The sequence below is a fragment of the Ixodes scapularis genome, unplaced genomic scaffold (assembly GCF_016920785.2).
Source record: "Ixodes scapularis isolate PalLabHiFi unplaced genomic scaffold, ASM1692078v2 PGA_scaffold2__306_contigs__length_199485367, whole genome shotgun sequence".
Classification (NCBI taxonomy): Eukaryota; Metazoa; Arthropoda; class Arachnida; order Ixodida; family Ixodidae; genus Ixodes; species Ixodes scapularis.
This window is the reverse complement of record NW_024609857.1, coordinates 120441655-120465885: the sequence shown is the minus strand read 5'-3', so window position 1 is coordinate 120465885 and position 24231 is coordinate 120441655. Positions and strand designations below refer to the sequence as shown.

Sequence of the window (24231 nt, the reverse complement as noted above, 5' to 3'; positions counted from 1 at the left end):
AGGTCTGTAAATGAGTTCATAATGGTACTGGGCTAACATCAGGCTCCAGCGCAACAGACGCGGTGATAGAACCTGAGGAATTGGCTTGCTGTGGTGCAGTAACCCCAGAAGAGGCTTGTGTTCTCTAAAAATCTTGATATGTCGTCCATACAAGAACTGATGAAACTTATTCACACCAGCTACGACAGCTAACGCCTCACGATCCATCTGCAAGTAGTTTCTTTCCGCTTCTGTCATTGTTCTTGATGCAAAGGCCACGGGGAATTCTTCACTGGGCAGTAACACATTGCTCATGACGAAATCTAGGCCATATGAAGAAGCGTCGCAGGCCAATATTAAGGGACGCTCGACGTCGTAATATGCCAACACAGTCAAAGACTGTAGAAGGTCTTTGGCACGTCGGAAAGCTACCACTTCCTCTTCTCCCCACTTCCACGATGCACCTTGGTCCAGCAACCGATGTAGCGGTTCCAAGACTTGAGCAGCCCCCTTAAGAAGCGGCCGTAGAAGTTCAGAAGCCCTAGGAAGGATTGCAACTGTTGTTTATCTTGCGGTTCTAGAGCGGTCTGAATAGCCTGAACCTTGTCCTCAGTGGGGTGGATGTCTTCCTTGTCAATTTTGTATCCCAGGAAAGACACTTGAGGCACTCTGAAACTGCACTTGTCCTTGTTCAGGCGGAGCCTGTCGTCACTGATTCTTTTCAGCACTGCCCAGAGACGAGACACATGATCTTCATCGTTCTGACCGCCGATCACAATATCGTCGAGAAACACTAAGACACCTTCGAGTCCAGCGAGAAGCTCTTCCATATAGCGTTGGAAGATTGCCACAGCCGTAGTAACGCCGAACTACAGACGGGTGACTCTGAAGAGACCCTAATGAGTATTGACTGTTTGGAGGTCCGCTGTAGCTTGATCCACTACCTTCTGGTGGTACGCCTGTTCAAAATCCAACTGTGAAAACTTCTCACACCCAGCCAGTTTGGCAAACAGTTGATCGGCAGTTGGTAAAGGGTATGTTTCCTATCCAATGACTCGGTTCACTGTGCACTTGTAATCACCGCACAAGCGAATGTTCCCGTTCTTTTCGAGAATAGGCACGACTGGGGTCGCCCATGAGGAATACCGTACTGTTTAAAAAATTCCTTGTTCGACCAGTTTGTCGATGGCGTCGTCCACCTTGGGCAGCAGCGGAAGTGGAATCTGATGAGCCTTGAAAAATTTGGGAGTCGTGGCAGGGTCGACATCCACATGAACAGGGGGTCCCCTGCTTCTTCAAAGTACTGGCTGAAAAAGCTTGGGAAACTCGTCAATCACGTTGCGAATTGCAGCCGCTTCCACCTGAGGGGGCAATGTGTCGACATGAAAGACTTCCTCCAAGGAGATGCCCAAGGACTGGAACCAGTTGCACCCTAGCAGGCTCACACCAAACCCTTTGACAACCACAAGTTCCAATTTCATTTTCTTCTCCTTGAAGGACACGTCAGCTGTTACCCTTATGAAAACTTTGAGACGTCGGAAGGCGCACGGTCTGAGGCGATAGCGCTTAAGCCTACGATGTGTTCGTCTCGCTCGGTATTTAACAATAGACCTGAGAATAATATTGGAACGCAGCTTCAATTCGCCGTGGCTAACGTGACTGTCGTTTGGCACCTTTTTGATTGCACATAAGCGGCTGTTCTATTCGATAGGGGCTGAACAGGCTTAAAATATACGTAAAATAAACCATGTCTGCCTCCTGCAGCAGCGACACATACATGATTCCTGGTTGATAAAGTTTGTTAAATGAAAATCAAACAAAAAAAAACTAAATGGTGTCAGGGAATATACACACGTATATTCCCTTAGCAAACATCTGCTTGCCTGTCGTCTGGACAACGGAGTCCTGGGTTTAAGCCCACCCTGGTTCCTGTTGCTGTACTTCGCAGTTCGGTCACTTATTCAGTGGTGTGACATTATCTATTGGGAATATTGTATCCAACAGTTTGAGCATTTATTATTTTTGTGCCTTCTCAATCAACACAGCTCTCTCTCGATAGCCATGGCAAGGACTATGATACAGCGAGTTATATTTGCCATATACAAAAAAAAAAGCCCATTATTATTTTTGTGCCTTGTACACTTGCAAACGTGATAGTGCACAAGGGAAACACTGTTGTGACGTGCTTCCGAGATGCAGAAAGGGGAGCTTAAAAAAGCCAGAGTTCATAACGCTTGCCACCTCACAGAAAATCTTACTACCGATGATATGGCCGTGACACGATTTAAAAGACATGCATGGTTGCTAAAGCTCAGATTGTTCTTTGGGTCGTTAACAACATCCATTGGCTAGTAAAAATATTTGTGGCATAACTACAATGTATTTTAACAAATTCCAGTGCTCTTTTGTTTCAGCTCTTGGCTATCCAATGAGTTGCTGGAAAATAGCCTAGATAGAATATTAGATTGTTCTAATTTTATGTGCAGTCTGTAGGCTGTTGTGCCAATCGGATGCCTTTCGTTAGCAGACGGACGCCGTAGGTAGCGAATTCACACTCCTCTTTTTGTATTTTTTACTCGGGTAAGCTTATTCCTTAAAATGTTGATACAAAAAATGCACTATCTTTCACCACCACTGCAGAAAATTTTACCTCGCAACATAGAGATATTAATTTACGTGGTTCCATCAAAGAGCCGACAATCTATTTGATTTACCCTGTAGAATGTTGTTTCTCACAGCAGGATGTCCTCAAACTTGCTAAACTGCAAAGTGAGGAACAATCTCATAGAAAGTTCCTGCATTGTACAGGTCAAAAGGCCTAAAGTCAAAATGGTTGTCCGGCGTCACTGCTACAACATCGACACATTTCTCAACAATGTAGGAGCACCTGTGACTGCAGAAACGCACCGTTTCCAGGCGTCTGCAAAGAAGAATCAATACACCACTCATCACCAGCAGCCTCTCCACTTGCAAAAACTTTGGGGTGTCATTCTGCACTTCGGAGACGAACACATCTCTCAGACGGTATGTGCAGCTGTTGGTGCTAGCAGTCTTCACAGAGCAAAGGGTGATTTCTGATGTGATGGCGGAGACAGCAACTTGCTCTTCTTCTGAGAGGCTCGTCACCTTGACCACAGCAGACCCTGTTGTTTCAATGGAGCTTTCAAAAAGCTTTCCAGACAGCTCGTAAGCTTGCAACAGCTGATGCCGTGTGCCCAGTGTTCGGCAGATGTTACGGAAGTTCCGAACATTTGAGGCAACGGCCTTGAAGTAGGCATGCTTCGCCTCGAAGCGCATTCCCCAGTAGCGACGGGGCGGGCCAAACCTCTGTATGAAGCCCGGGTAATGCAGCAGATAGTGCAGCTTTGCGGTGACTGTTACGGATGGGTAAAGGGACGTGAAGGTTACCAGGAATTCTTGGATTTTCACCTCCAGGTAAGCAATGCAGTCTCGTGGAATATTCTCTGCCAGGATGATATCAATGCAATGTCTGTAGGCCAGGTAAACTTCCCAGTGTGGGTTGTTGACGGGCACAGAATCTCCGAAGATCTGTGGAAGGAGCCTGAATAAACACTTTTGAGCTGCCGTACCTCTCAGGTTGGCTTTTCCTTGCAGAAACTTGTCCTTTAGTGCAACAGGAGTGGCCTTCCTGTCATGGAAGCCATAGTTGAAGCTTGCTACCTTGTTGATATTAGATTTCTGAAGCAGGCCATCTTGAATCAGACCACGCAGGACATGCTGCATGACAAGCCCCATTCCCCCCTCCAAAATGTCATGCATGGCATCTGGAGGGAGTTGTGTTGTGATGTCAAACTCTGTTAGGCTTTGAAGTGCTGGAATGGCAGATATGCCGTACAGCGGTCGGTTTTGTGTTGGATTGAGAGCAAATGCTTTTAGGTGGCTCTCGTGTCCTGCGTAAGTTCTCATGATGCAGTTGGCCTCAGAGAGCAACTTATGCAGATGCCCGTACCGAGCAAGGCAAAAACGACATATGCGACCACTGCTGAAGCTGCATTGGAGGCCTGCCATTTTGTGCATGGAGAGGTTGTCTCCGGTGAAAGCAACTGTCACTACATTAAAATGCTTCCCTTGTGCATGCACACCATACTCATGAGCATAGTTTAAGTCTTGGATGAGCGGAGCAAGAACTCGATCCAAGCCATACTTCCTAACGTCTTGGTACTTGACAAGCAACAGAAGATGCACGGCATTCAATTTCGATCGTTGCCTTGGGTGAATGTTGATGATCGAGAAGTAGACAACCAGAATCTTATGCGACCCAGCTGCTGCACCCAGTGGATTGCTCAGCTGAAGCTCATCCGAGTACAGGAGGAGGAAGATTGTGGGTGTCCCACTGTCGATCTGCTGCAGGCGTTGGCTGATGAAGTCTCCATCAGTGATGTCCTGAAGCACTTCAGACTGTTCTATGGGCTGCATTACACTTTCCAGGATGTCGGGGCATGACAGCAGGTTGCTGAGCAGTTGTGAAACTGGTATGTAGCACATAATGTGTTGCAATGCTTGATTGTCTGTATGAAGAGGCATCACCAAAGGATTTGTGTAAGGCAGGTTCTCCATCACACACTTCTTTCTGAGGTAGGTGTTCTGGATCCCCGAGAAGATGTCCTCGACTATGCCTTCAGAATTTTGAAGAGAAGCCATTTTCTCTCTCACTGACACGGTGACATTCTCCCTCTCGAGAACCTCCCGGGTTTGGTCTGCGACACTTTCAAGAACTTCGGAAACAACGTTTCTCATCACTCGCAGGATTTCATCAGCAGTGCTATTGGCTAGCTTTAACTGCTCTGTAATCTTGAGGTGAAACAACGCCAACTGTTTTCGGAGAGCACTTCTGTCTTCTCTTGGCTCTGATGCAGAGGGTTGTTCTTGTGACGACGGACCGGGTGGGTGTGCGCGCTCGCATTCGGTTTCTGTTGCGGTTTCATCATTGGCAGCTTCTTGAAATCTGGCTTCAGTGGAAGTTGATGCCATGGCATCCTTTTGTTTTCGATAACAATGTTATTTATACGACCCATAACGTCGAAATGATGCGGCACAGCCGCCGATCCCACAAACGACTCTAAAGTCTGTTTCGCAGCTATGCACACTCATATGATGGACAACGCGTTTGATGGACGCTGCCAAGAAAGGACACTTTGGGCAGCGTATAAGATCTCGAGGCATATTGCACAGTCAGCCTGTTGACCATGACACAATCAAAGCTGTCATTCCACGGCGAAACCAGCTGACTTGCGCGGTGATGCTCGAGCTTGTCTTGTGGCAAAATCGTCAAGCTTCCAACCAGCTGGGAATACACACACTGCTTTAGCATGGAGTCAAATACATGAACGGATAAGTCTTCTTCGCACAGAGGCAAAAATCCAAAGGTTTGCCGAGGAACGCCGCGGGGAATGTTTCGTTTTCAGACTACCTTATCTGCGCGAAAAGCGCTTGGCAAGAATAGGCGTGCTCAATTGTCCAGTCTCTCCTGTCCTTCGGTGATCACGTGCTTTATAGCACGAATCATTTTTAATGGTATCTAAGGCATAAGTTATTGATAAAAGTAACTTAATTTTTTAAAAAAATATTTTTTATTATTACCGAAACGCCAAACTTGTATTTAATTATAAATACATAAATTGCGTAACCGCGCAGAGTGACTCCCCACGACTACGCCGAAGGACTCGCGCAAATGTCCCGCGCTTCTACTCTGGTTTCGGTTTCACTTTATTCATGGCAGATACGCGGCTCAGCAGCGAGAACATATTTTGAGTAGTGTCTTGAGTCGAGAAGATATGCATTATTTTTCGTAGCGCCACGTACCTTCAAGCGAGACAGATGGCTTCTGAAGTAAATATCCGAGGCCCCACCACCAACGTAATCTCTTCTCCAGAGGTTATTATCGTCATTCTTGTTCAGTTTGCTTGCACCTTTCCATTTGGTTTTAACCAAATTAACCAATCCGAAACCTGACACTGACAGCTGCAAACGTGTTGCCCATTTTCTTTTTATTTTCACGAAGAAAGAAGTTTGTCGCGTTGAGTTTGAATTCCAAAGAAAAACAAAATAGCTCAATAAAGCAAGGCATATTTGGAAATTTTACTGTAGTAATGTTACGCTCGTTCTCAGTGAACCCACGACTTTCGCAGATTCGCGCCATTCGCGCCCGAGTTCTGAACCGTGCGGTTGAGCCTGCTTCGAGCCGGGAATCGGGATACACATACAGTTGAGTCACCTGCGGCTACTTATATTTTGTATTTATTTGGTTTTATTTTCGTGCCAAGTCACCTGGCTCTTCTTTTAGACAACGATAACATGTTACGTTGTGTAGGCTGCTACGAAAAGTTCTGTCGGCCTTTGAGCTTGCCGCTCGGCGCAACCGAAACTGACATTAGGGATGCTTTCCGCATCAAGTTCCCGGAGATTACTTGGGACCTGGAGAGTGCCCTGATTCAGGTGTGTAAATATCTATATCTATATATATATTTCTTTTTGTCTTTCGTTTGAAACTTTTGGTACACAAAGCGAAATAGATATCTGTGTTGTCCTAAACATTTTCAAGTATAATGGAAAGGCTGTTGCTATGTTTAGGCATTTCAGTGAAACGCTTCCTTCGGTTCAACATGTGTGGTTTATTTTCATGATTATTAAGTTAAAAAAACGTAAATTACTTCACTTAAAAAAAAAACGCTCAGCTATAAAAATAAAGGGCCTGTTTGCTGGAAAAAAAAAGAAAAAGTTAGCTTTGATGCATAAATAATATGCATATACTAAAAAAAAGAAAAAGAAACTTGTACAATTTTTGCTAGAAATCCAGTCTGAATGCAGAAAGTGAAACAAAAATGTGATACATTTTGATGTCAAATTGAATGTGAATATATTTATAATTGCATGAAGTATCAGTATTAAATTCCACCAGAAACAGCCCGGCCAGTCTGAATGAATGCACTAAGTGAAGCAAAAATGAGGTATATCAGTGACAAATTAAATGTGTGTGAACGATAAATTGCAGGAATTGAGCACATTCATTGTGAGGAACATGCAATGAGCATTAATGAGCAGAAACAAATAGCAGAAATAAGTCACTGAGCACAAAACCTCTCTCTAGACACTTCATTCAGTTTTTTTCTTGATATCTGAAGAACAATCATGTTCATTTCAGAGGGCAATTGCCTTTACTGTTCAAAAGTTGGCCAATTTTCTCTCCACTCAGATCATTCAGTTTACTGTATATACATAGCCTAACATACCTCATGTCTTAGCATGTTGAAACAGATAAATTGCACTTCTAGAATGAAGTGACAGATTTTTTAACCCACTGTAAAAAACAAATAAAAAATATTAATTCAAATTTGTTTTTAGGCAGTAAGCATTGTTAGTTACTCAAGTTCTGCAAACCTGTTCTACAACAATTTAGATGAGATGCTTTGGCAATCTTGTATTGCAACCTATCTCCTTCACCAAATCTTCAGGAAGGCCACTCAATCTGCACATTTTTGGTACAGAAGTGCTACATACGGCACGTGCCTTCCAAAGTTTGAGATTGCAGATCTCCCTAAAGTTGGCTTCACCTTTATTAAAAACTACCTTTTTTCCAGAACTGCAGCTTCTCTGCAGTGTTTTCAATGGCGCTGAGCGGGAGAAAATTCTGCACATTGGTCCTATTATGTACTATCATGCACATTGGTGCTCAGAAGCTCCTATCCCCAAAGCTCTTCACCCATGGTGGCTTCAACTCGGTCATATAATTCAGTTTCTTTTTTCAGATTGCAGCTTCACTGCAGTATATCTAAATGGGCTTTCTAGTTTCAGCAGGGTGGATATCACATCTTTGGCACAAAAAATACCTTAAAAAAAATCACCGCTCAACATTTAGGTCAGGACACACGTTTGGAATATTGTGACATGGTTCTATTTTAGAATAATATACCAAAATAGAAGCATGTTTTCGAATCACTCCCCACTCAAAATGAGTCTAATGACATGATGTAGATAGTGTGCTAATCATTGTTTTGGGGGAAAGTTTATCTTTTAATATATGTGTCCTATCCAAGCACTAACCAAAAAAAGATTTTGGGAGTTCAGTGTCCTTTTAATTAGTAAGTCCTTCTATTCATTACGCAAACATCATCACATGTTACATGCTGTGTGGCTTACCATATATATATATATATATATATATATATATATATGTTCCATATTGTGCATCATGTTTAAAGTGACGTGTTAACACAGTGTTTTCCTTTTTTTAATTTTTTAACTTAGAGAAGATAAAAACAGATAAAAAATTTCCTTAAGAACATCACTAATAATATGTCTGTCATCTTCAATGTTTTCCAGGTCTATGATGCCCAGCTTGATGCGTACCTTGACTGGGATAAGGACACTGTTATTTACGAAAAATCAAGAATTAAAGTAATTCAGTTAGAAAGCAACCCCAATGAAGCCTCACTATCGTGCCAGCCAAGCACTAGTGCGACCAGTGTGGACAAGTAAGACTTCAGTTATAGCTGTCGAGAGCTGCACATCTTATTGGGATCTTACATTTGCAGTCCCGAGATGTCACCTATGTTGTCAGCACAACAGGAACTGAAGAAGCTTGATCCGACAACATACGTGTTTCCAAAAGCACCAGCATACATAGCCATCCGGCTCAGCACACTCGGTGAAAAGTCACTGGTACCCACGAGCCTCAGGAACAGAATAATTGAGTGGCTGTGTCACGACCTCTTCCGATATACACTGTAAGTGCCCTGCCCTTGCCAGAAATTTGATAAGAGAGCAAGTCAATGAATATAAGGGGAATTAACAGACAGATGCTATTTTAATTAGTGATGAGAAAAACTCAAGACCATGGACCACATCCGGCTTCTGAAACAATTTTCTGAGGCTCCTTACTTTCTAGCTTTTGGTTATCCGCAGCCTTGCCTTGCATGCTTGCTATCAATTGACATGCATGCCAGTCAACATTGCAGTTTCAATTGCACTCTTTTGGTATGCCTTCAGCTTACATGTCTCAACCCAAGTAGGCTCGCTCTCTTAAATGTTGGTTTGGGATGTGCAAATAATGTAGATAAAGAAAGGTTTATAAAAACTGCTGAGCGTTTTTCCAAAGTCTTTCGAAAACCCAGAATGTTAACACCTTTTTTGAAAGATCAGTATCTGTTTCTTTTGCCATTGTTGTTCTCGCAGACAAAGGTTGTGAAGTCGCTGATGGTGCCAATCTGAGTGATTGCCTCCCTAACCCAAAACATTGGAGGTTGTGTCCATTTATCACATTAGTCGAGCAAAGTAGTACTACTACCATTTTGATAGTTGACTATGTTTCCAGTAATAGGATGTTAATGTTTCACAAATCTGAAGATTCGCCACAAAACGTATGAGACAAGCTTTTAATGAGGAGCGCAAGTTCGTCTTCTCTTGGGCAGAGGTTACAGTGAAGGCAAAACGCCAAGCTCTTATTGGCCGATTCTATCAAAGCCAATCAAACTGCATCATTTTGACGTCACCGCAACCGCTGGGCAAGAAGCAGACGACTTGCTCTTTGCATGTACAATCCTTGAAAGCTTTGCAGATGCTAATTTGGGCCTGCGGAGCACCACGGTTGGCACCCTTCCCTTAATTACTAAATACATGTGGAGACATGAGGAAAAAATAGGGGACAGGACAACAACGTTTGAGACATTGTTGTCCTGTCCCCCTTTTTTTCCCCCGGGACACCGGTAATTATGCACCAGCAGCTCGCCTGCACCTCATATTTTGTTTCACACTTCCTTTCGTGGTTTATGCAATACCCACTTAAAGGTGTTTTTTTGTTTTTTTTTTAAACGTCTGCCTCTGCTGGAAATTGTTTTAAGTACTTTAGTTTCAATCACTGTCAGAAAAACATAAAAATTAAGATATCTGCTTTATTACGTTCGTGAAAACCTATGCAAAATCAAATAAATACCATAGAATATGAAGCATGTGCCTATGTCACAAGTGCCCACCCACTACTTTTGAAATGTTTGGAAACTGAGTAAAGGACATACCAAGCGACCTCCCCAGACTTTTGAACCCCCCTATACTTCGTCTCATCCTATGATGGACTAAAGGCCAAAGCCACGGGCCGCCAGGTCCAATCACGTTCCACGCTAAACTATGACACGCTTAGCATTGATTGGGTTTGGACGAATAATGCTCCGAATCCAAAAACGCTGCGTCATTTTTATAGCTTCGACACTGCAAAGAGCCAGCACGCCGTGGCTTTCTTTGCAATGTAAACTTTCTGAGTCACTCATTGCTCGATCCGAACCACTGTCCGCCCATTCCCATCAGTGATCCGAGACGCGAGCACCGATATGTGCTTCGAAGCGAAATACCACGGAATGTCTAAATGGATCGTGATTGGATCTGGCGGTTCGTGGCTTCTGCCTTTAGTCCATCGTAGGGTGAGATGAAGTATAGCTGAGGTGCTCACCCTCGTCAGCCGCTTCTCCACGCAAAACCGTGCAGAGTGGTGAAGCCTGCCCTATCAAGTATCCCTTCTGCATTTTGCCACTCAGACCTAACAGGCACTCTTCCCTCGAGTTTTCAAGCTTATATATACAAATCGCAGGTGGGCACTTGCTCCGTACTTTTATAATGCTCCAAAGTTACAAACATGAAAAGCACAAGGGCTCATAGAAAATTAAAATTCTCCTAAGGTACTACATTGTCCCTCCATGAACAACCTGAGACATGTTCTGTTTGACTTTAGTTTTACTCAAATTATTTGAAGTGTGATTCCCACTTTGGAACATTACTTCTTCAGTCTATAGTGCAATCTTGCTTCTTTTAGTTATCCCCAGCGCCTGTACGTTGAAGCGGCCAGGCAGCTTGTGATACAACATCGTGTACTGCGTGACAGAGTGGGCAACGGCTATGTAAGTTACTTTATATTCCAGAAAAAAAAAACTGCTCTACAACTTTGTTTTGGTGCCGTTTTATGCAGGGCTCCTGGCACCGAGCACTGCGCTTTAAGGTCAAGTTTGAGCGGAGTAAGATTGAAGATGTGGGTGTTGTTCAAGAGAACCGAAAAAAATTTTGAAGGAAGCACGCAGAGTCTGACACATGCAACGATGACAACAACAACTGTGCGAAAAGGATCAGTCGCAGGGTGAATGATTTTTTATTTATTTATTTAGTTTCTCTTAATGGAGAAACACTAGTTGCAGCAAAGCTCATGCTCTGCTGATTCTCCCCACTTGAGAGAAAGGACGCTCTTTACGTGACTGATAGCAGAGTCCAGAGAGCAACCTTCTGCTCCATGTATAGCACACCTGCCGAGACATAAGACATACCATAGATCAATACAGAGCAACTCCTGGCTGTAGAAACGTTCTTAAGAAATTCTACCTTTCTTTCCCTTCGAAGTAAGTAACATGTGTAAACGATATTCCACTTATAACGATAATAAGGAAACCCTAAAACTCAGTCGTTATAACTGATTATCGTTGTATCTGGACTAGAAACTGATTGTCTACTCTAGAAACTCTAGAAACTGATTGTTATAAGCAGTATATTGTTATAAATAAATTGAACTGTAATACTTGAGAGAACAAATTATAAATGACTTCCTCATTAAAAGCAGTTGAACTCATAATGTATGTCTTTTTAGTTTGGCTTGCCTCAAAAGAGAAGCAAGAAAATAGTCCTTTCAACGTAAGCTTTTTGCAGAAGCAGTGGGTGTGGTGTGAATCATATGCGCTGAATTTGGAAGTGCTATGTAAACTCGGACTTCACCTTTAAACTTCTATGTTAACAATATTCTGCAAAACGTTTGCCCTTTCCAGCCAGGGAATCTGGCAGCCATGGTTGAAGATGAATTGAGCATCAAAGCACACATTGACTCCATGCAGAAAGAGATGGCAAAAGCCAGTCCTGACACTGAGAAAGTCAGGGGCTCAATAAAACGAACATTTGATGCTCGTCGAAAGTGGATTGCCGGAGAGTGCCCCTCAGCAGCAGATATTTTTGAGACATATCCTGCACTGGGGGCGGTGGAGGAAGTAAGTGAAGAGCACTACAGAGCTAGACATTCTGGGCTGTAGCTGATGAGTCTTTGGTAACTACTTCGGTCCGGACCCTTTTCAAGGTCCGATCGGGGGAGGTTTTTTGCTTAGAACCCATATGAAGGGCAAAAACTTCGGCATCCGTAGCGCACCACCCACCGCGGAGTCCAACAAGGGGATAGGTAACATCTCATAACAGGTCTGGCTTGTCTGAGTATGCTACTCTACCAGTGCTACTAGGAAGCTATAACCAAGTGTGGATCAAGAGAGAGTTCTGTCGCCACCCAAGGTTAGCCCTTACCGCCAAAGAAGGTGAAAACGAAGAATAGGAGAAAGAAGGAAAGAGAAAGAAAAGAGGGGATAGTAGAAGAAATGGCGACTGACTGCATCATCCTGGTCGGGCCAAGCCAGGACACCCGTCTACGAGAAGCGGGGGCAAAAGTGGTGTGTTGCCTCACCCAGGGGGCTCCGAAGGGTCCAAACCTACCCCGGGTTCAGCTCAACCACCAGGATGCCCTTTCCCCGGACACGGGCTCGCCACGCACAGCCAGACGTGGGTGGGTCTTAGCCACTTTTTACTCAAGGTCTGTGATGTTGCCAATGTGGCTGGGGTCCGTGGTGACGCTACTCACCAAGCACCTAGCACACAAGGTGCAGGCGCCCCCTGCGGGGCTCGGGGTCCGTGGAGACGCCACTCTCCAAACACCTGCTTTCACAGGTGCCCCCTGCGGGGCTAAAAAAAAACAAAAAAAAAAAACAAACTAAAATAAGACTTTGACGAAGGCACGAGCAAAGCGGATTTTCTTTAAGATTTGTTTGCTCTAAACAAACTGCAGCTGTCGACGCCAGAACGCGCAGCGCGTGTACCTACGAACCCAGCATGCTTCTTGATGCTTGGGTAAATTAGCAAAGGGTCTATTTGTGCAATCACATGAAGCTCTAGACAAAGTCGCGTGGCCGCGCCAGTAGCTTCGAAAGTGTCGTAAGATCCTCACGGAGCGTTACTAATTTTACGCTTTAGATTAAATTGTTTTTTTTGTGCTTCTGACAACCACAGAATTGTAAAACATACTTGAAGCGGTGAATGAATCCGCCAAACCTGTTCTTCTTTTTGTGACGAGTTTAGATAAAACCAAACATATGTTCCGGTAGTTTCTACTGTATACCATGCATTAAACGAAGTGTTAGAATAAAACTCCGTTTCACTTTCAAGCTTAGAACAAACAAACAAATGGGTTGTAACTTGTGTGTATGTTTATACAGCCTGGAACTTGGTCTGCCTCGACGGGCGACGAGTCTCCCAGCCGTAGATGAGAAATTTAGCCAGTGCAGTACAACCGCTAGCCTGGGGTACACTCTAAGAAAAAAGGGAGGAAAAAGGCAGCAACAGAGCATCTTCGTCCCTTCTACTGACGCGCCCCCAAGCGGACACAGAAAGAAGGGAGGAACAAGATCTCTTCTTCCCCCGATAGGCTGACGGGAGGATACTTCGACCCTAATGCCCTGCGGCGAAGGCCGTCTATTCTTCAATCTCAAAACCCAAGCACGCACACTCAGAAATTATTTCTGCAGTGCCGTATTTACCGTTCGTTTTGTGAAACGGAAACGTTAGAAAGAGCGACGTTTCCAAACGCTTGAAACAGTGCTACGTACAATGGGCCTAGATATGGCGGCGTCCGCAGTCGTAGTGGTCGGGTCGGTCTGCTGCAACATTTGCTGCCGCAGCGAATGTTTTATCTATCGGTCATAAAAGTCTGGTTCGCGTGTGCGTCTCCTGTGCTACTTTGGATTTTGTTATCCGTCACTGAGTGCCCACCGACGAGGAGCCTGGAATGGCAATGGTGTTTGTTGTGAACGAAGACGTGAACCGTCGCCGATGTCGCCGTGTGTTTTGCGTACCAGCGTTCTAACGACGAGATGACGTGTGTTCTCTTTTATATTAGAGTTGAATTAAATCACTCGAGAGATTACGATACAATCTATCGCTGTAGCGTATCGACTCAAACGCTAACTGCGCAAGCACATGAGGCGCGGGACCGGACCAGCGTTCCGCATGCCAGGCAAGCGCATTCGAACACCGAGCCGCCACCAGCCGAGCAACCTTTGTCATGCTTACCTTTTATAGTAAAACCCCATGGCGCTGTTAAGTACCGAGCGAGACAGGACACCTTGGTGGGCTTAGCGCGATGCGCCCCGCTTTACTAACTCAGATATGTACAACATGGTCCTGTTCGAGAAGGCTCGGCGTAGAAGAGGCCGTGGCTCGCGTTGGCACGCGCAGGTGCGTTGACCCATGCTCGCGCTCCGCGCTCTCTCAAGATACACTTCAGTACACACCTTCCCCCTAAAATTAATCCTGCAAGTACCGAGGACGACGCTGTACACGCTGTGGGCGTCCTAACGAAGAAACACCTGGAGTTGGATTTGGAGACTGCGGATGCGATGTTGACAAGTTATCCTGGACGGACTCTTTCGTACTCGACGTGACGTCCGGCCTAACGTCATGGCCAGTAGTTCCGAGGTCTGGCACGTCGCAGCTGCCCCTCAGACTAGGGTTTGGCATATCGCATATTCTACTTCGGATGTGATTGATGTGTCGCCGCCACACACGTCAGTCTTCAAGCTGTACCTGGTAAGACACAGGTCCCAACTTGCATAAAATCTCCACTGGCAACCAGCGGTTCCCGCTTGCGCTGAAATACATTGCAAACACGATGCTTCCTTGCGCGAACTGTCGAACAGCCTTCCGACCGTCGATATCGAAAGATGCCTCCTGGCGCTGGGCCATGACTGACTGTTCATCAGGATGTAGCTGATCCAAGGCTGATCGGAGTTGTCGACCGAACAGAAGCTCCGCAGGGCTCTTTCCTGTTGAGGTGCTTGGAAGAATGTGTAGCTTGAACAAGAACCTGGCCAGACGAACGGACCAGTCCCCTCGAATTATTTTTTTCAGTGACTTCTTCGTCTCCTGCACCATCCTTTCGGCTTGGCCATTCGAAGATGGGTGATACGGTACCACCAGGACTTGACGGATGCCGTTTCGACGGAGGAAATCCTTAAAATCACCTGAAGTGAAGGCAGTACCATTGTCCGAATCCACCACGTCCGGCAGTCCGTGCGTAGCGAATAAGGTACGGAGTACAGTGATCACAGCCGAGGCGGATGTAGATTTTACTCGCAGGACTTCCAGCCATTTGGAGTGGGAATCCACTACGATAAGAAAATACTCGCCCTTGAAGGGACTCGCAAAGTTGACGTGCAGTCTCGACCACGGTCTTGTCGTAAATTCCCACGGTGGACGGGGGGCGCGGGCTTGAGCGTTTCGGGATTCCTGACACGGAACACAGCACCACACTCGGCGTTCTATATCTTTGTCAAGGCCCGGCCACCAGACATAACCCATTGCAAAACCCTTCATCCTCACAACCCCCGGATGACCACTGTGCAAGAGGTCCAACACGATTTCCCGAAGAGGTGGGGATGTGATGACACAGCTGCCCCAGAGAATACAACCATTATAGACAGACAGTTCGTCACGGTGAGAGTAGTAAGGCCTGAAAACCTCTGGAGGTTTCTCTGATGGCCAGCCGTGCAGGATCCAATGCAGTACCTGGGAAAGAACGCAATCTTTCTTCGTCAAAAAAGCCACTTGTTTTGCGTCGATGTGTACCTCCGGCGTTGATTCAATGAGGAGAACATCACAAAGAGGAGGTACCTCAAAATCCTGAATCTTCTGAGGAAGACGGCTGAAAAGGTCAGCGTTGCCCATCTGTTTCTCAGGTCTGTAAATGAGTTCATAATGGTACTGGGCTAACATCAGGCTCCAGCGCAACAGACGCGGTGATAGAACCTGAGGAATTGGCTTGCTGTGGTGCAGTAACCCCAGAAGAGGCTTGTGTTCTCTAAAAATCTTGATATGTCGTCCATACAAGAACTGATGAAACTTATTCACACCAGCTACGACAGCTAACGCCTCACGATCCATCTGCAAGTAGTTTCTTTCCGCTTCTGTCATTGTTCTTGATGCAAAGGCCACGGGGAATTCTTCACTGGGCAGTAACACATTGCTCATGACGAAATCTAGGCCATATGAAGAAGCGTCGCAGGCCAATATTAAGGGACGCTCGACGCCGTAATATGCCAACACAGTCAAAGACTGTAGAAGGTCTTTGGCACGTCGGAAAGCTACCACTTCCTCTTCTCCCCACTTCCACGATGCACCTTGGTCCAGCAACCGATGTAGCGGTTCCAAGACTTGAGCAGCCCCCTTAAGAAGCGGCCGTAGAAGTTCAGAAGCCCTAGGAAGGATTGCCACTGTTGTTTATCTTGCGGTTCTAGAGCGGTCTGAATAGCCTGAACCTTGTCCTCAGTGGGGTGGATGTCTTCCTTGTCAATTTTGTATCCCAGGAAAGACACTTGAGGCACTCTGAAACTGCACTTGTCCTTGTTCAGGCGGAGCCTGTCGTCACTGATTCTTTTCAGCACTGCCCAGAGACGAGACTCATGATCTTCATCGTTCTGACCGCCGATCACAATATCGTCGAGAAACACTAAGACACCTTCGAGTCCAGCGAGAAGCTCTTCCATATAGCGTTGGAAGATTGCCACAGCCGTAGTAACGCCGAACTACAGACGGGTGACTCTGAAGAGACCCTAATGAGTATTGACTGTTTGGAGGTCCGCTGTAGCTTGATCCACTACCTTCTGGTGGTACGCCTGTTCAAAATCCAACTGTGAAAACTTCTCACACCCAGCCAGTTTGGCAAACAGTTGATCGGCAGTTGGTAAAGGGTATGTTTCCTATCCAATGACTCGGTTCACTGTGCACTTGTAATCACCGCACAAGCGAATGTTCCCGTTCTTTTCGAGAATAGGCACGACTGGTGTCGCCCATGAGGAATACCGTACTGTTTAAAAAATTCCTTGTTCGACCAGTTTGTCGATGGCGTCGTCCACCTTGGGCAGCAGCGGAAGTGGAATCTGATGAGCCTTGAAAAATTTGGGAGTCGTGGCAGGGTCGACATCCACATGAACAGGGGGTCCCCTGCTTCTTCAAAGTACTGGCTGAAAAAGCTTGGGAAACTCGTCAATCACGTTGCGAATTGCAGCCGCTTCCACCTGAGGGGGCAATGTGTCGACATGAAGGACTTCCTCCAAGGAGATGCCCAAGGACTGGAACCAGTTGCACCCTAGCAGGCTCACACCAAACCCTTTGACAACCACAAGTTCCAATTTCATTTTCTTCTCCTTGAAGGACACGTCAGCTGTTACCCTTATGAAAACTTTGAGACGTCGGAAGGCGCACGGTCTGAGGCGATAGCGCTTAAGCCTACGATGTGTTCGTCTCGCTCGGTATTTAACAATAGACCTGAGAATAATATTGGAACGCAGCTTCAATTCGCCGTGGCTAACGTGACTGTCGTTTGGCACCTTTTTGATTGCACATAAGCGGCTGTTCTATTCGATAGGGGCTGAACAGGCTTAAAATATACGTAAAATAAACCATGTCTGCCTCCTGCAGCAGCGACACATACATGATTCCTGGTTGATAAAGTTTGTTAAATGAAAATCAAACAAAAAAAAACTAAATGGTGTCAGGGAATATACACACGTATATTCCCTTAGCAAACATCTGCTTGCCTGTCGTCTGGACAACGGAGTCCTGGGTTTAAGCCCACCCTGGTTCCTGTTGCTGTACTTCGCAGTTCGGTCACTTATTCAGTGGTGTGACATTATCTATTGGGAATATTGTATCCAACAGTTTGAGCATTTATTATTTTTGTGCCTTCTCAATCAACACAGCTCTCTCTCGATAGCCATGGCAAGGACTATGATACAGCGAGTTATATTTGCCATATACAAAAAAAAAAGCCCATTATTATTTTTGTGCCTTGTACACTTGCAAACGTGATAGTGCACAAGGGAAACACTGTTGTGACGTGCTTCCGAGATGCAGAAAGGGGAGCTTAAAAAAGCCAGAGTTCATAACGCTTGCCACCTCACAGAAAATCTTACTACCGATGATATGGCCGTGACACGATTTAAAAGACATGCATGGTTGCTAAAGCTCAGATTGTTCTTTGGGTCGTTAACAACATCCATTGGCTAGTAAAAATATTTGTGGCATAACTACAATGTATTTTAACAAATTCCAGTGCTCTTTTGTTTCAGCTCTTGGCTATCCAATGAGTTGCTGGAAAATAGCCTAGATAGAATATTAGATTGTTCTAATTTTATGTGCAGTCTGTAGGCTGTTGTGCCAATCGGATGCCTTTCGTTAGCAGACGGACGCCGTAGGTAGCGAATTCACACTCCTCTTTTTGTATTTTTTACTCGGGTAAGCTTATTCCTTAAAATGTTGATACAAAAAATGCACTATCTTTCACCACCACTGCAGAAAATTTTACCTCGCAACATAGAGATATTAATTTACGTGGTTCCATCAAAGAGCCGACAATCTATTTGATTTACCCTGTAGAATGTTGTTTCTCACAGCAGGATGTCCTCAAACTTGCTAAACTGCAAAGTGAGGAACAATCTCATAGAAAGTTCCTGCATTGTACAGGTCAAAAGGCCTAAAGTCAAAATGGTTGTCCGGCGTCACTGCTACAACATCGACACATTTCTCAACAATGTAGGAGCACCTGTGACTGCAGAAACGCACCGTTTCCAGGCGTCTGCAAAGAAGAATCAATACACCACTCATCACCAGCAGCCTCTCCACTTGCAAAAACTTTGGGGTGTCATTCTGCACTTCGGAGACGAACACATCTCTCAGACGGTATGTGCAGCTGTTGGTGCTAGCAGTCTTCACAGAGCAAAGGGTGATTTCTGATGTGATGGCGGAGACAGCAACTTGCTCTTCTTCTGAGAGGCTCGTCACCTTGACCACAGGAGACCCTGTTGTTTCAATGGAGCTTTCAAAAAGCTTTCCAGACAGCTCGTAAGCTTGCAACAGCTGATGCCGTGTGCCCAGTGTTCGGCAGATGTTACGGAAGTTCCGAACATTTGAGGCAACGGCCTTGAAGTAGGCATGCTTCGCCTCGAAGCGCATTCCCCAGTAGCGACGGGGCGGGCCAAACCTCTGTATGAAGCCCGGGTAATGCAGCAGATAGTGCAGCTTTGCGGTGACTGTTACGGATGGGTAAAGGGACGTGAAGGTTACCAGGAATTCTTGGATTTTCACCTCCAGGTAAGCAATGCAGTCTCGTGGAATATTCTCTGCCAGGATGATATCAATGCAATGTCTGTAGGCCAGGTAAACTTCCCAGTGTGGGTTGTTGACGGGCACAGAATCTCCGAAGATCTGTGGAAGGAGCCTGAATAAACACTTTTGAGCTGCCGTACCTCTCAGGTTGGCTTTTCCTTGCAGAAACTTGTCCTTTAGTGCAACAGGAGTGGCCTTCCTGTCATGGAAGCCATAGTTGAAGCTTGCTACCTTGTTGATATTAGATTTCTGAAGCAGGCCATCTTGAATCAGACCACGCAGGACATGCTGCATGACAAGCCCCATTCCCCCCTCCAAAATGTCATGCATGGCATCTGGAGGGAGTTGTGTTGTGATGTCAAACTCTGTTAGGCTTTGAAGTGCTGGAATGGCAGATATGCCGTACAGCGGTCGGTTTTGTGTTGGATTGAGAGCAAATGCTTTTAGGTGGCTCTCGTGTCCTGCGTAAGTTCTCATGATGCAGTTGGCCTCAGAGAGCAACTTATGCAGATGCCCGTACCGAGCAAGGCAAAAACGACATATGCGACCACTGCTGAAGCTGCATTGGAGGCCTGCCATTTTGTGCATGGAGAGGTTGTCTCCGGTGAAAGCAACTGTCACTACATTAAAATGCTTCCCTTGTGCATGCACACCATACTCATGAGCATAGTTTAAGTCTTGGATGAGCGGAGCAAGAACTCGATCCAAGCCATACTTCCTAACGTCTTGGTACTTGACAAGCAACAGAAGATGCACGGCATTCAATTTCGATCGTTGCCTTGGGTGAATGTTGATGATCGAGAAGTAGACAACCAGAATCTTATGCGACCCAGCTGCTGCACCCAGTGGATTGCTCAGCTGAAGCTCATCCGAGTACAGGAGGAGGAAGATTGTGGGTGTCCCACTGTCGATCTGCTGCAGGCGTTGGCTGATGAAGTCTCCATCAGTGATGTCCTGAAGCACTTCAGACTGTTCTATGGGCTGCATTACACTTTCCAGGATGTCGGGGCATGACAGCAGGTTGCTGAGCAGTTGTGAAACTGGTATGTAGCACATAATGTGTTGCAATGCTTGATTGTCTGTATGAAGAGGCATCACCAAAGGATTTGTGTAAGGCAGGTTCTCCATCACACACTTCTTTCTGAGGTAGGTGTTCTGGATCCCCGAGAAGATGTCCTCGACAATGCCTTCAGAATTTTGAAGAGAAGCCATTTTCTCTCTCACTGACACGGTGACATTCTCCCTCTCGAGAACCTCTCGGGTTTGGTCTGCGACACTTTCAAGAACTTCGGAAACAACGTTTCTCATCACTCGCAGGATTTCATCAGCAGTGCTATTGGCTAGCTTTAACTGCTCTGTAATCTTGAGGTGAAACAACGCCAACTGTTTTCGGAGAGCACTTCTGTCTTCTCTTGGCTCTGATGCAGAGGGTTGTTCTTGTGACGACGGACCGGGTGGGTGTGCGCGCTCGCATTCGGTTTCTGTTGCGGTTTCATCATTGGCAGCTTCTTGAAATCTGGCTTCAGTGGAAGTTGATGCCATGGCATCCTTTTGTTTTCGATAACAATGTTATTTATACGACCCATAACGTCGAAATGATGCGGCACAGCCGCCGATCCCACAAACGACTCTAAAGTCTGTTTCGCAGCTATGCACACTCATATGATGGACAACGCGTTTGATGGACGCTGCCAAGAAAGGACACTTTGGGCAGCGTATAAGAACTCGAGGCATATTGCACAGTCAGCCTGTTGACCATGACACAATCAAAGCTGTCATTCCACGGCGAAACCAGCTGACTTGCGCGGTGATGCTCGAGCTTGTCTTGTGGCAAAATCGTCAAGCTTCCAACCAGCTGGGAATACACACACTGCTTTAGCATGGAGTCAAATACATGAACGGATAAGTCTTCTTCGCACAGAGGCAAAAATCCAAAGGTTTGCCGAGGAACGCCGCGGGGAATGTTTCGTTTTCAGACTACCTTATCTGCGCGAAAAGCGCTTGGCAAGAATAGGCGTGCTCAATTGTCCAGTCTCTCCTGTCCTTCGGTGATCACGTGCTTTATAGCACGAATCATTTTTAATGGTATCTAAGGCATAAGTTATTGATAAAAGTAACTTAATTTTTTAAAAAAATATTTTTTATTATTACCGAAACGCCAAACTTGTATTTAATTATAAATACATAAATTGCGTAACCGCGCAGAGTGACTCCCCACGACTACGCCGAAGGACTCGCGCAAATGTCCCGCGCTTCTACTCTGGTTTCGGTTTCACTTTATTCATGGCAGATACGCGGCTCAGCAGCGAGAACATATTTTGAGTAGTGTCTTGAGTCGAGAAGATATGCATTATTTTTCGTAGCGCCACGTACCTTCAAGCGAGACAGATGGCTTCTGAAGTAAATATCCGAGGCCCCACCACCAACGTAATCTCTTCTCCAGAGGTTATTATCGTCATTCTTGTTCAGTTTGCTTGCACCTTTCCATTTGGTTTTAACCAAATTAACCAATCCGAAACCTGACACTGACAGCTGCAAACGTGTTGCCCATTTTCTTTTTATTTTCACGAAGAAAGAAGTTTGTCGCGTTGAGTTTGAATTCCAAAGAAAAACAAAATAGCTCAATAAAGCAAGGCATATTTGGAAATTTTACTGTAGTAATGTTACGCTCGTTCTCAGTGAACCCACGACTTTCGCAGATTCGCGCCATTCGCGCCCGAGTTCTGAACCGTGCGGTTGAGCCTGCTTCGAGCCGGGAATCGGGATACACATACAGTTGAGTCACCTGCGGCTACTTATATTTTGTATTTATTTGGTTTTATTTTCGTGCCAAGTCACCTGGCTCTTCTTTTAGACAACGATAACATGTTACGTTGTGTAGGCTGCTACGAAAAGTTCTGTCGGCCTTTGAGCTTGCCGCTCGGCGCAACCGAAACTGACATTAGGGATGCTTTCCGCATCAAGTTCCCGGAGATTACTTGGGACCTGGAGAGTGCCCTGATTCAGGTGTGTAAATATCTATATCTATATATATATTTCTTTTTGTCTTTCGTTTGAAACTTTTGGTACACAAAGCGAAATAGATATCTGTGTTGTCCTAAACATTTTCAAGTATAATGGAAAGGCTGTTGCTATGTTTAGGCATTTCAGTGAAACGCTTCCTTCGGTTCAACATGTGTGGTTTATTTTCATGATTATTAAGTTAAAAAACGTAAATTACTTCACTTAAAAAAAAAACGCTCAGCTATAAAAATAAAGGGCCTGTTTGCTGGAAAAAAAAAGAAAAAGTTAGCTTTGATGCATAAATAATATGCATATACTAAAAAAAAGAAAAAGAAACTTGTACAATTTTTGCTAGAAATCCAGTCTGAATGCAGAAAGTGAAACAAAAATGTGATACATTTTGATGTCAAATTGAATGTGAATATATTTATAATTGCATGAAGTATCAGTATTAAATTCCACCAGAAACAGCCCGGCCAGTCTGAATGAATGCACTAAGTGAAGCAAAAATGAGGTATATCAGTGACAAATTAAATGTGTGTGAACGATAAATTGCAGGAATTGAGCACATTCATTGTGAGGAACATGCAATGAGCATTAATGAGCAGAAACAAATAGCAGAAATAAGTCACTGAGCACAAAACCTCTCTCTAGACACTTCATTCAGTTTTTTTCTTGATATCTGAAGAACAATCATGTTCATTTCAGAGGGCAATTGCCTTTACTGTTCAAAAGTTGGCCAATTTTCTCTCCACTCAGATCATTCAGTTTACTGTATATACATAGCCTAACATACCTCATGTCTTAGCATGTTGAAACAGATAAATTGCACTTCTAGAATGAAGTGACAGATTTTTTAACCCACTGTAAAAAACAAATAAAAAATATTAATTCAAATTTGTTTTTAGGCAGTAAGCATTGTTAGCTACTCAAGTTCTGCAAACCTGTTCTACAACAATTTAGATGAGATGCTTTGGCAATCTTGTATTGCAACCTATCTCCTTCACCAAATCTTCAGGAAGGCCACTCAATCTGCACATTTTTGGTACAGAAGTGCTACATACGGCACGTGCCTTCCAAAGTTTGAGATTGCAGATCTCCCTAAAGTTGGCTTCACCTTTATTAAAAACTACCTTTTTTCCAGAACTGCAGCTTCTCTGCAGTGTTTTCAATGGCGCTGAGCGGGAGAAAATTCTGCACATTGGTCCTATTATGTACTATCATGCACATTGGTGCTCAGAAGCTCCTATCCCCAAAGCTCTTCACCCATGGTGGCTTCAACTCGGTCATATAATTCAGTTTCTTTTTTCAGATTGCAGCTTCACTGCAGTATATCTAAATGGGCTTTCTAGTTTCAGCAGGGTGGATATCACATCTTTGGCACAAAAAATACCTTAAAAAAAATCACCGCTCAACATTTAGGTCAGGACACACGTTTGGAATATTGTGACATGGTTCTATTTTAGAATAATATACCAAAATAGAAGCATGTTTTCGAATCACTCCCCACTCAAAATGAGTCTAATGACATGATGTAGATAGTGTGCTAATCATTGTTTTGGGGGAAAGTTTATCTTTTAATATATGTGTCCTATCCAAGCACTAACCAAAAAAAGATTTTGGGAGTTCAGTGTCCTTTTAATTAGTAAGTCCTTCTATTCATTACGCAAACATCATCACATGTTACATGCTGTGTGGCTTACCATATATATATATATATATATATATATATATATATATATATGTTCCATATTGTGCATCATGTTTAAAGTGACGTGTTAACACAGTGTTTTCCTTTTTTTAATTTTTTAACTTAGAGAAGATAAAAACAGATAAAAAATTTCCTTAAGAACATCACTAATAATATGTCTGTCATCTTCAATGTTTTCCAGGTCTATGATGCCCAGCTTGATGCGTACCTTGACTGGGATAAGGACACTGTTATTTACGAAAAATCAAGAATTAAAGTAATTCAGTTAGAAAGCAACCCCAATGAAGCCTCACTATCGT

At 44.6% G+C, this 24231-nt stretch overlaps 2 protein-coding genes and 1 long non-coding RNA gene across 3 annotated transcripts; 1 reads left to right on the top strand and 2 right to left on the bottom strand.

Moving 5' to 3' along the window:
* Positions 1 to 2736: 2736 nt before the first annotated feature.
* On the bottom strand, positions 2737 to 5015 carry LOC115312130. Its single transcript, XM_040220176.1, has 2 exons — positions 4814 to 5015; positions 2737 to 4715 (listed from the first exon to the last, which is right to left on the bottom strand). The coding sequence occupies exons 1-2, from the start codon at positions 5013 to 5015 to the stop codon at positions 2737 to 2739; spliced, it is 2181 nt and encodes a 726-aa protein (XP_040076110.1).
* A 3622-nt stretch (positions 5016 to 8637) lies between these two features.
* LOC120848188 lies at positions 8638 to 10998 on the top strand. Its single transcript, XR_005717606.2, has 3 exons — positions 8638 to 8723; positions 10799 to 10883; positions 10952 to 10998. It is a non-coding gene; the product is annotated as an uncharacterized LOC120848188 (long non-coding RNA).
* A 7527-nt stretch (positions 10999 to 18525) lies between these two features.
* Positions 18526 to 20804, bottom strand: LOC120848189. Its single transcript, XM_040220177.1, has 2 exons — positions 20603 to 20804; positions 18526 to 20504 (listed from the first exon to the last, which is right to left on the bottom strand). The coding sequence occupies exons 1-2, from the start codon at positions 20802 to 20804 to the stop codon at positions 18526 to 18528; spliced, it is 2181 nt and encodes a 726-aa protein (XP_040076111.1).
* Positions 20805 to 24231: the final 3427 nt, after the last annotated feature.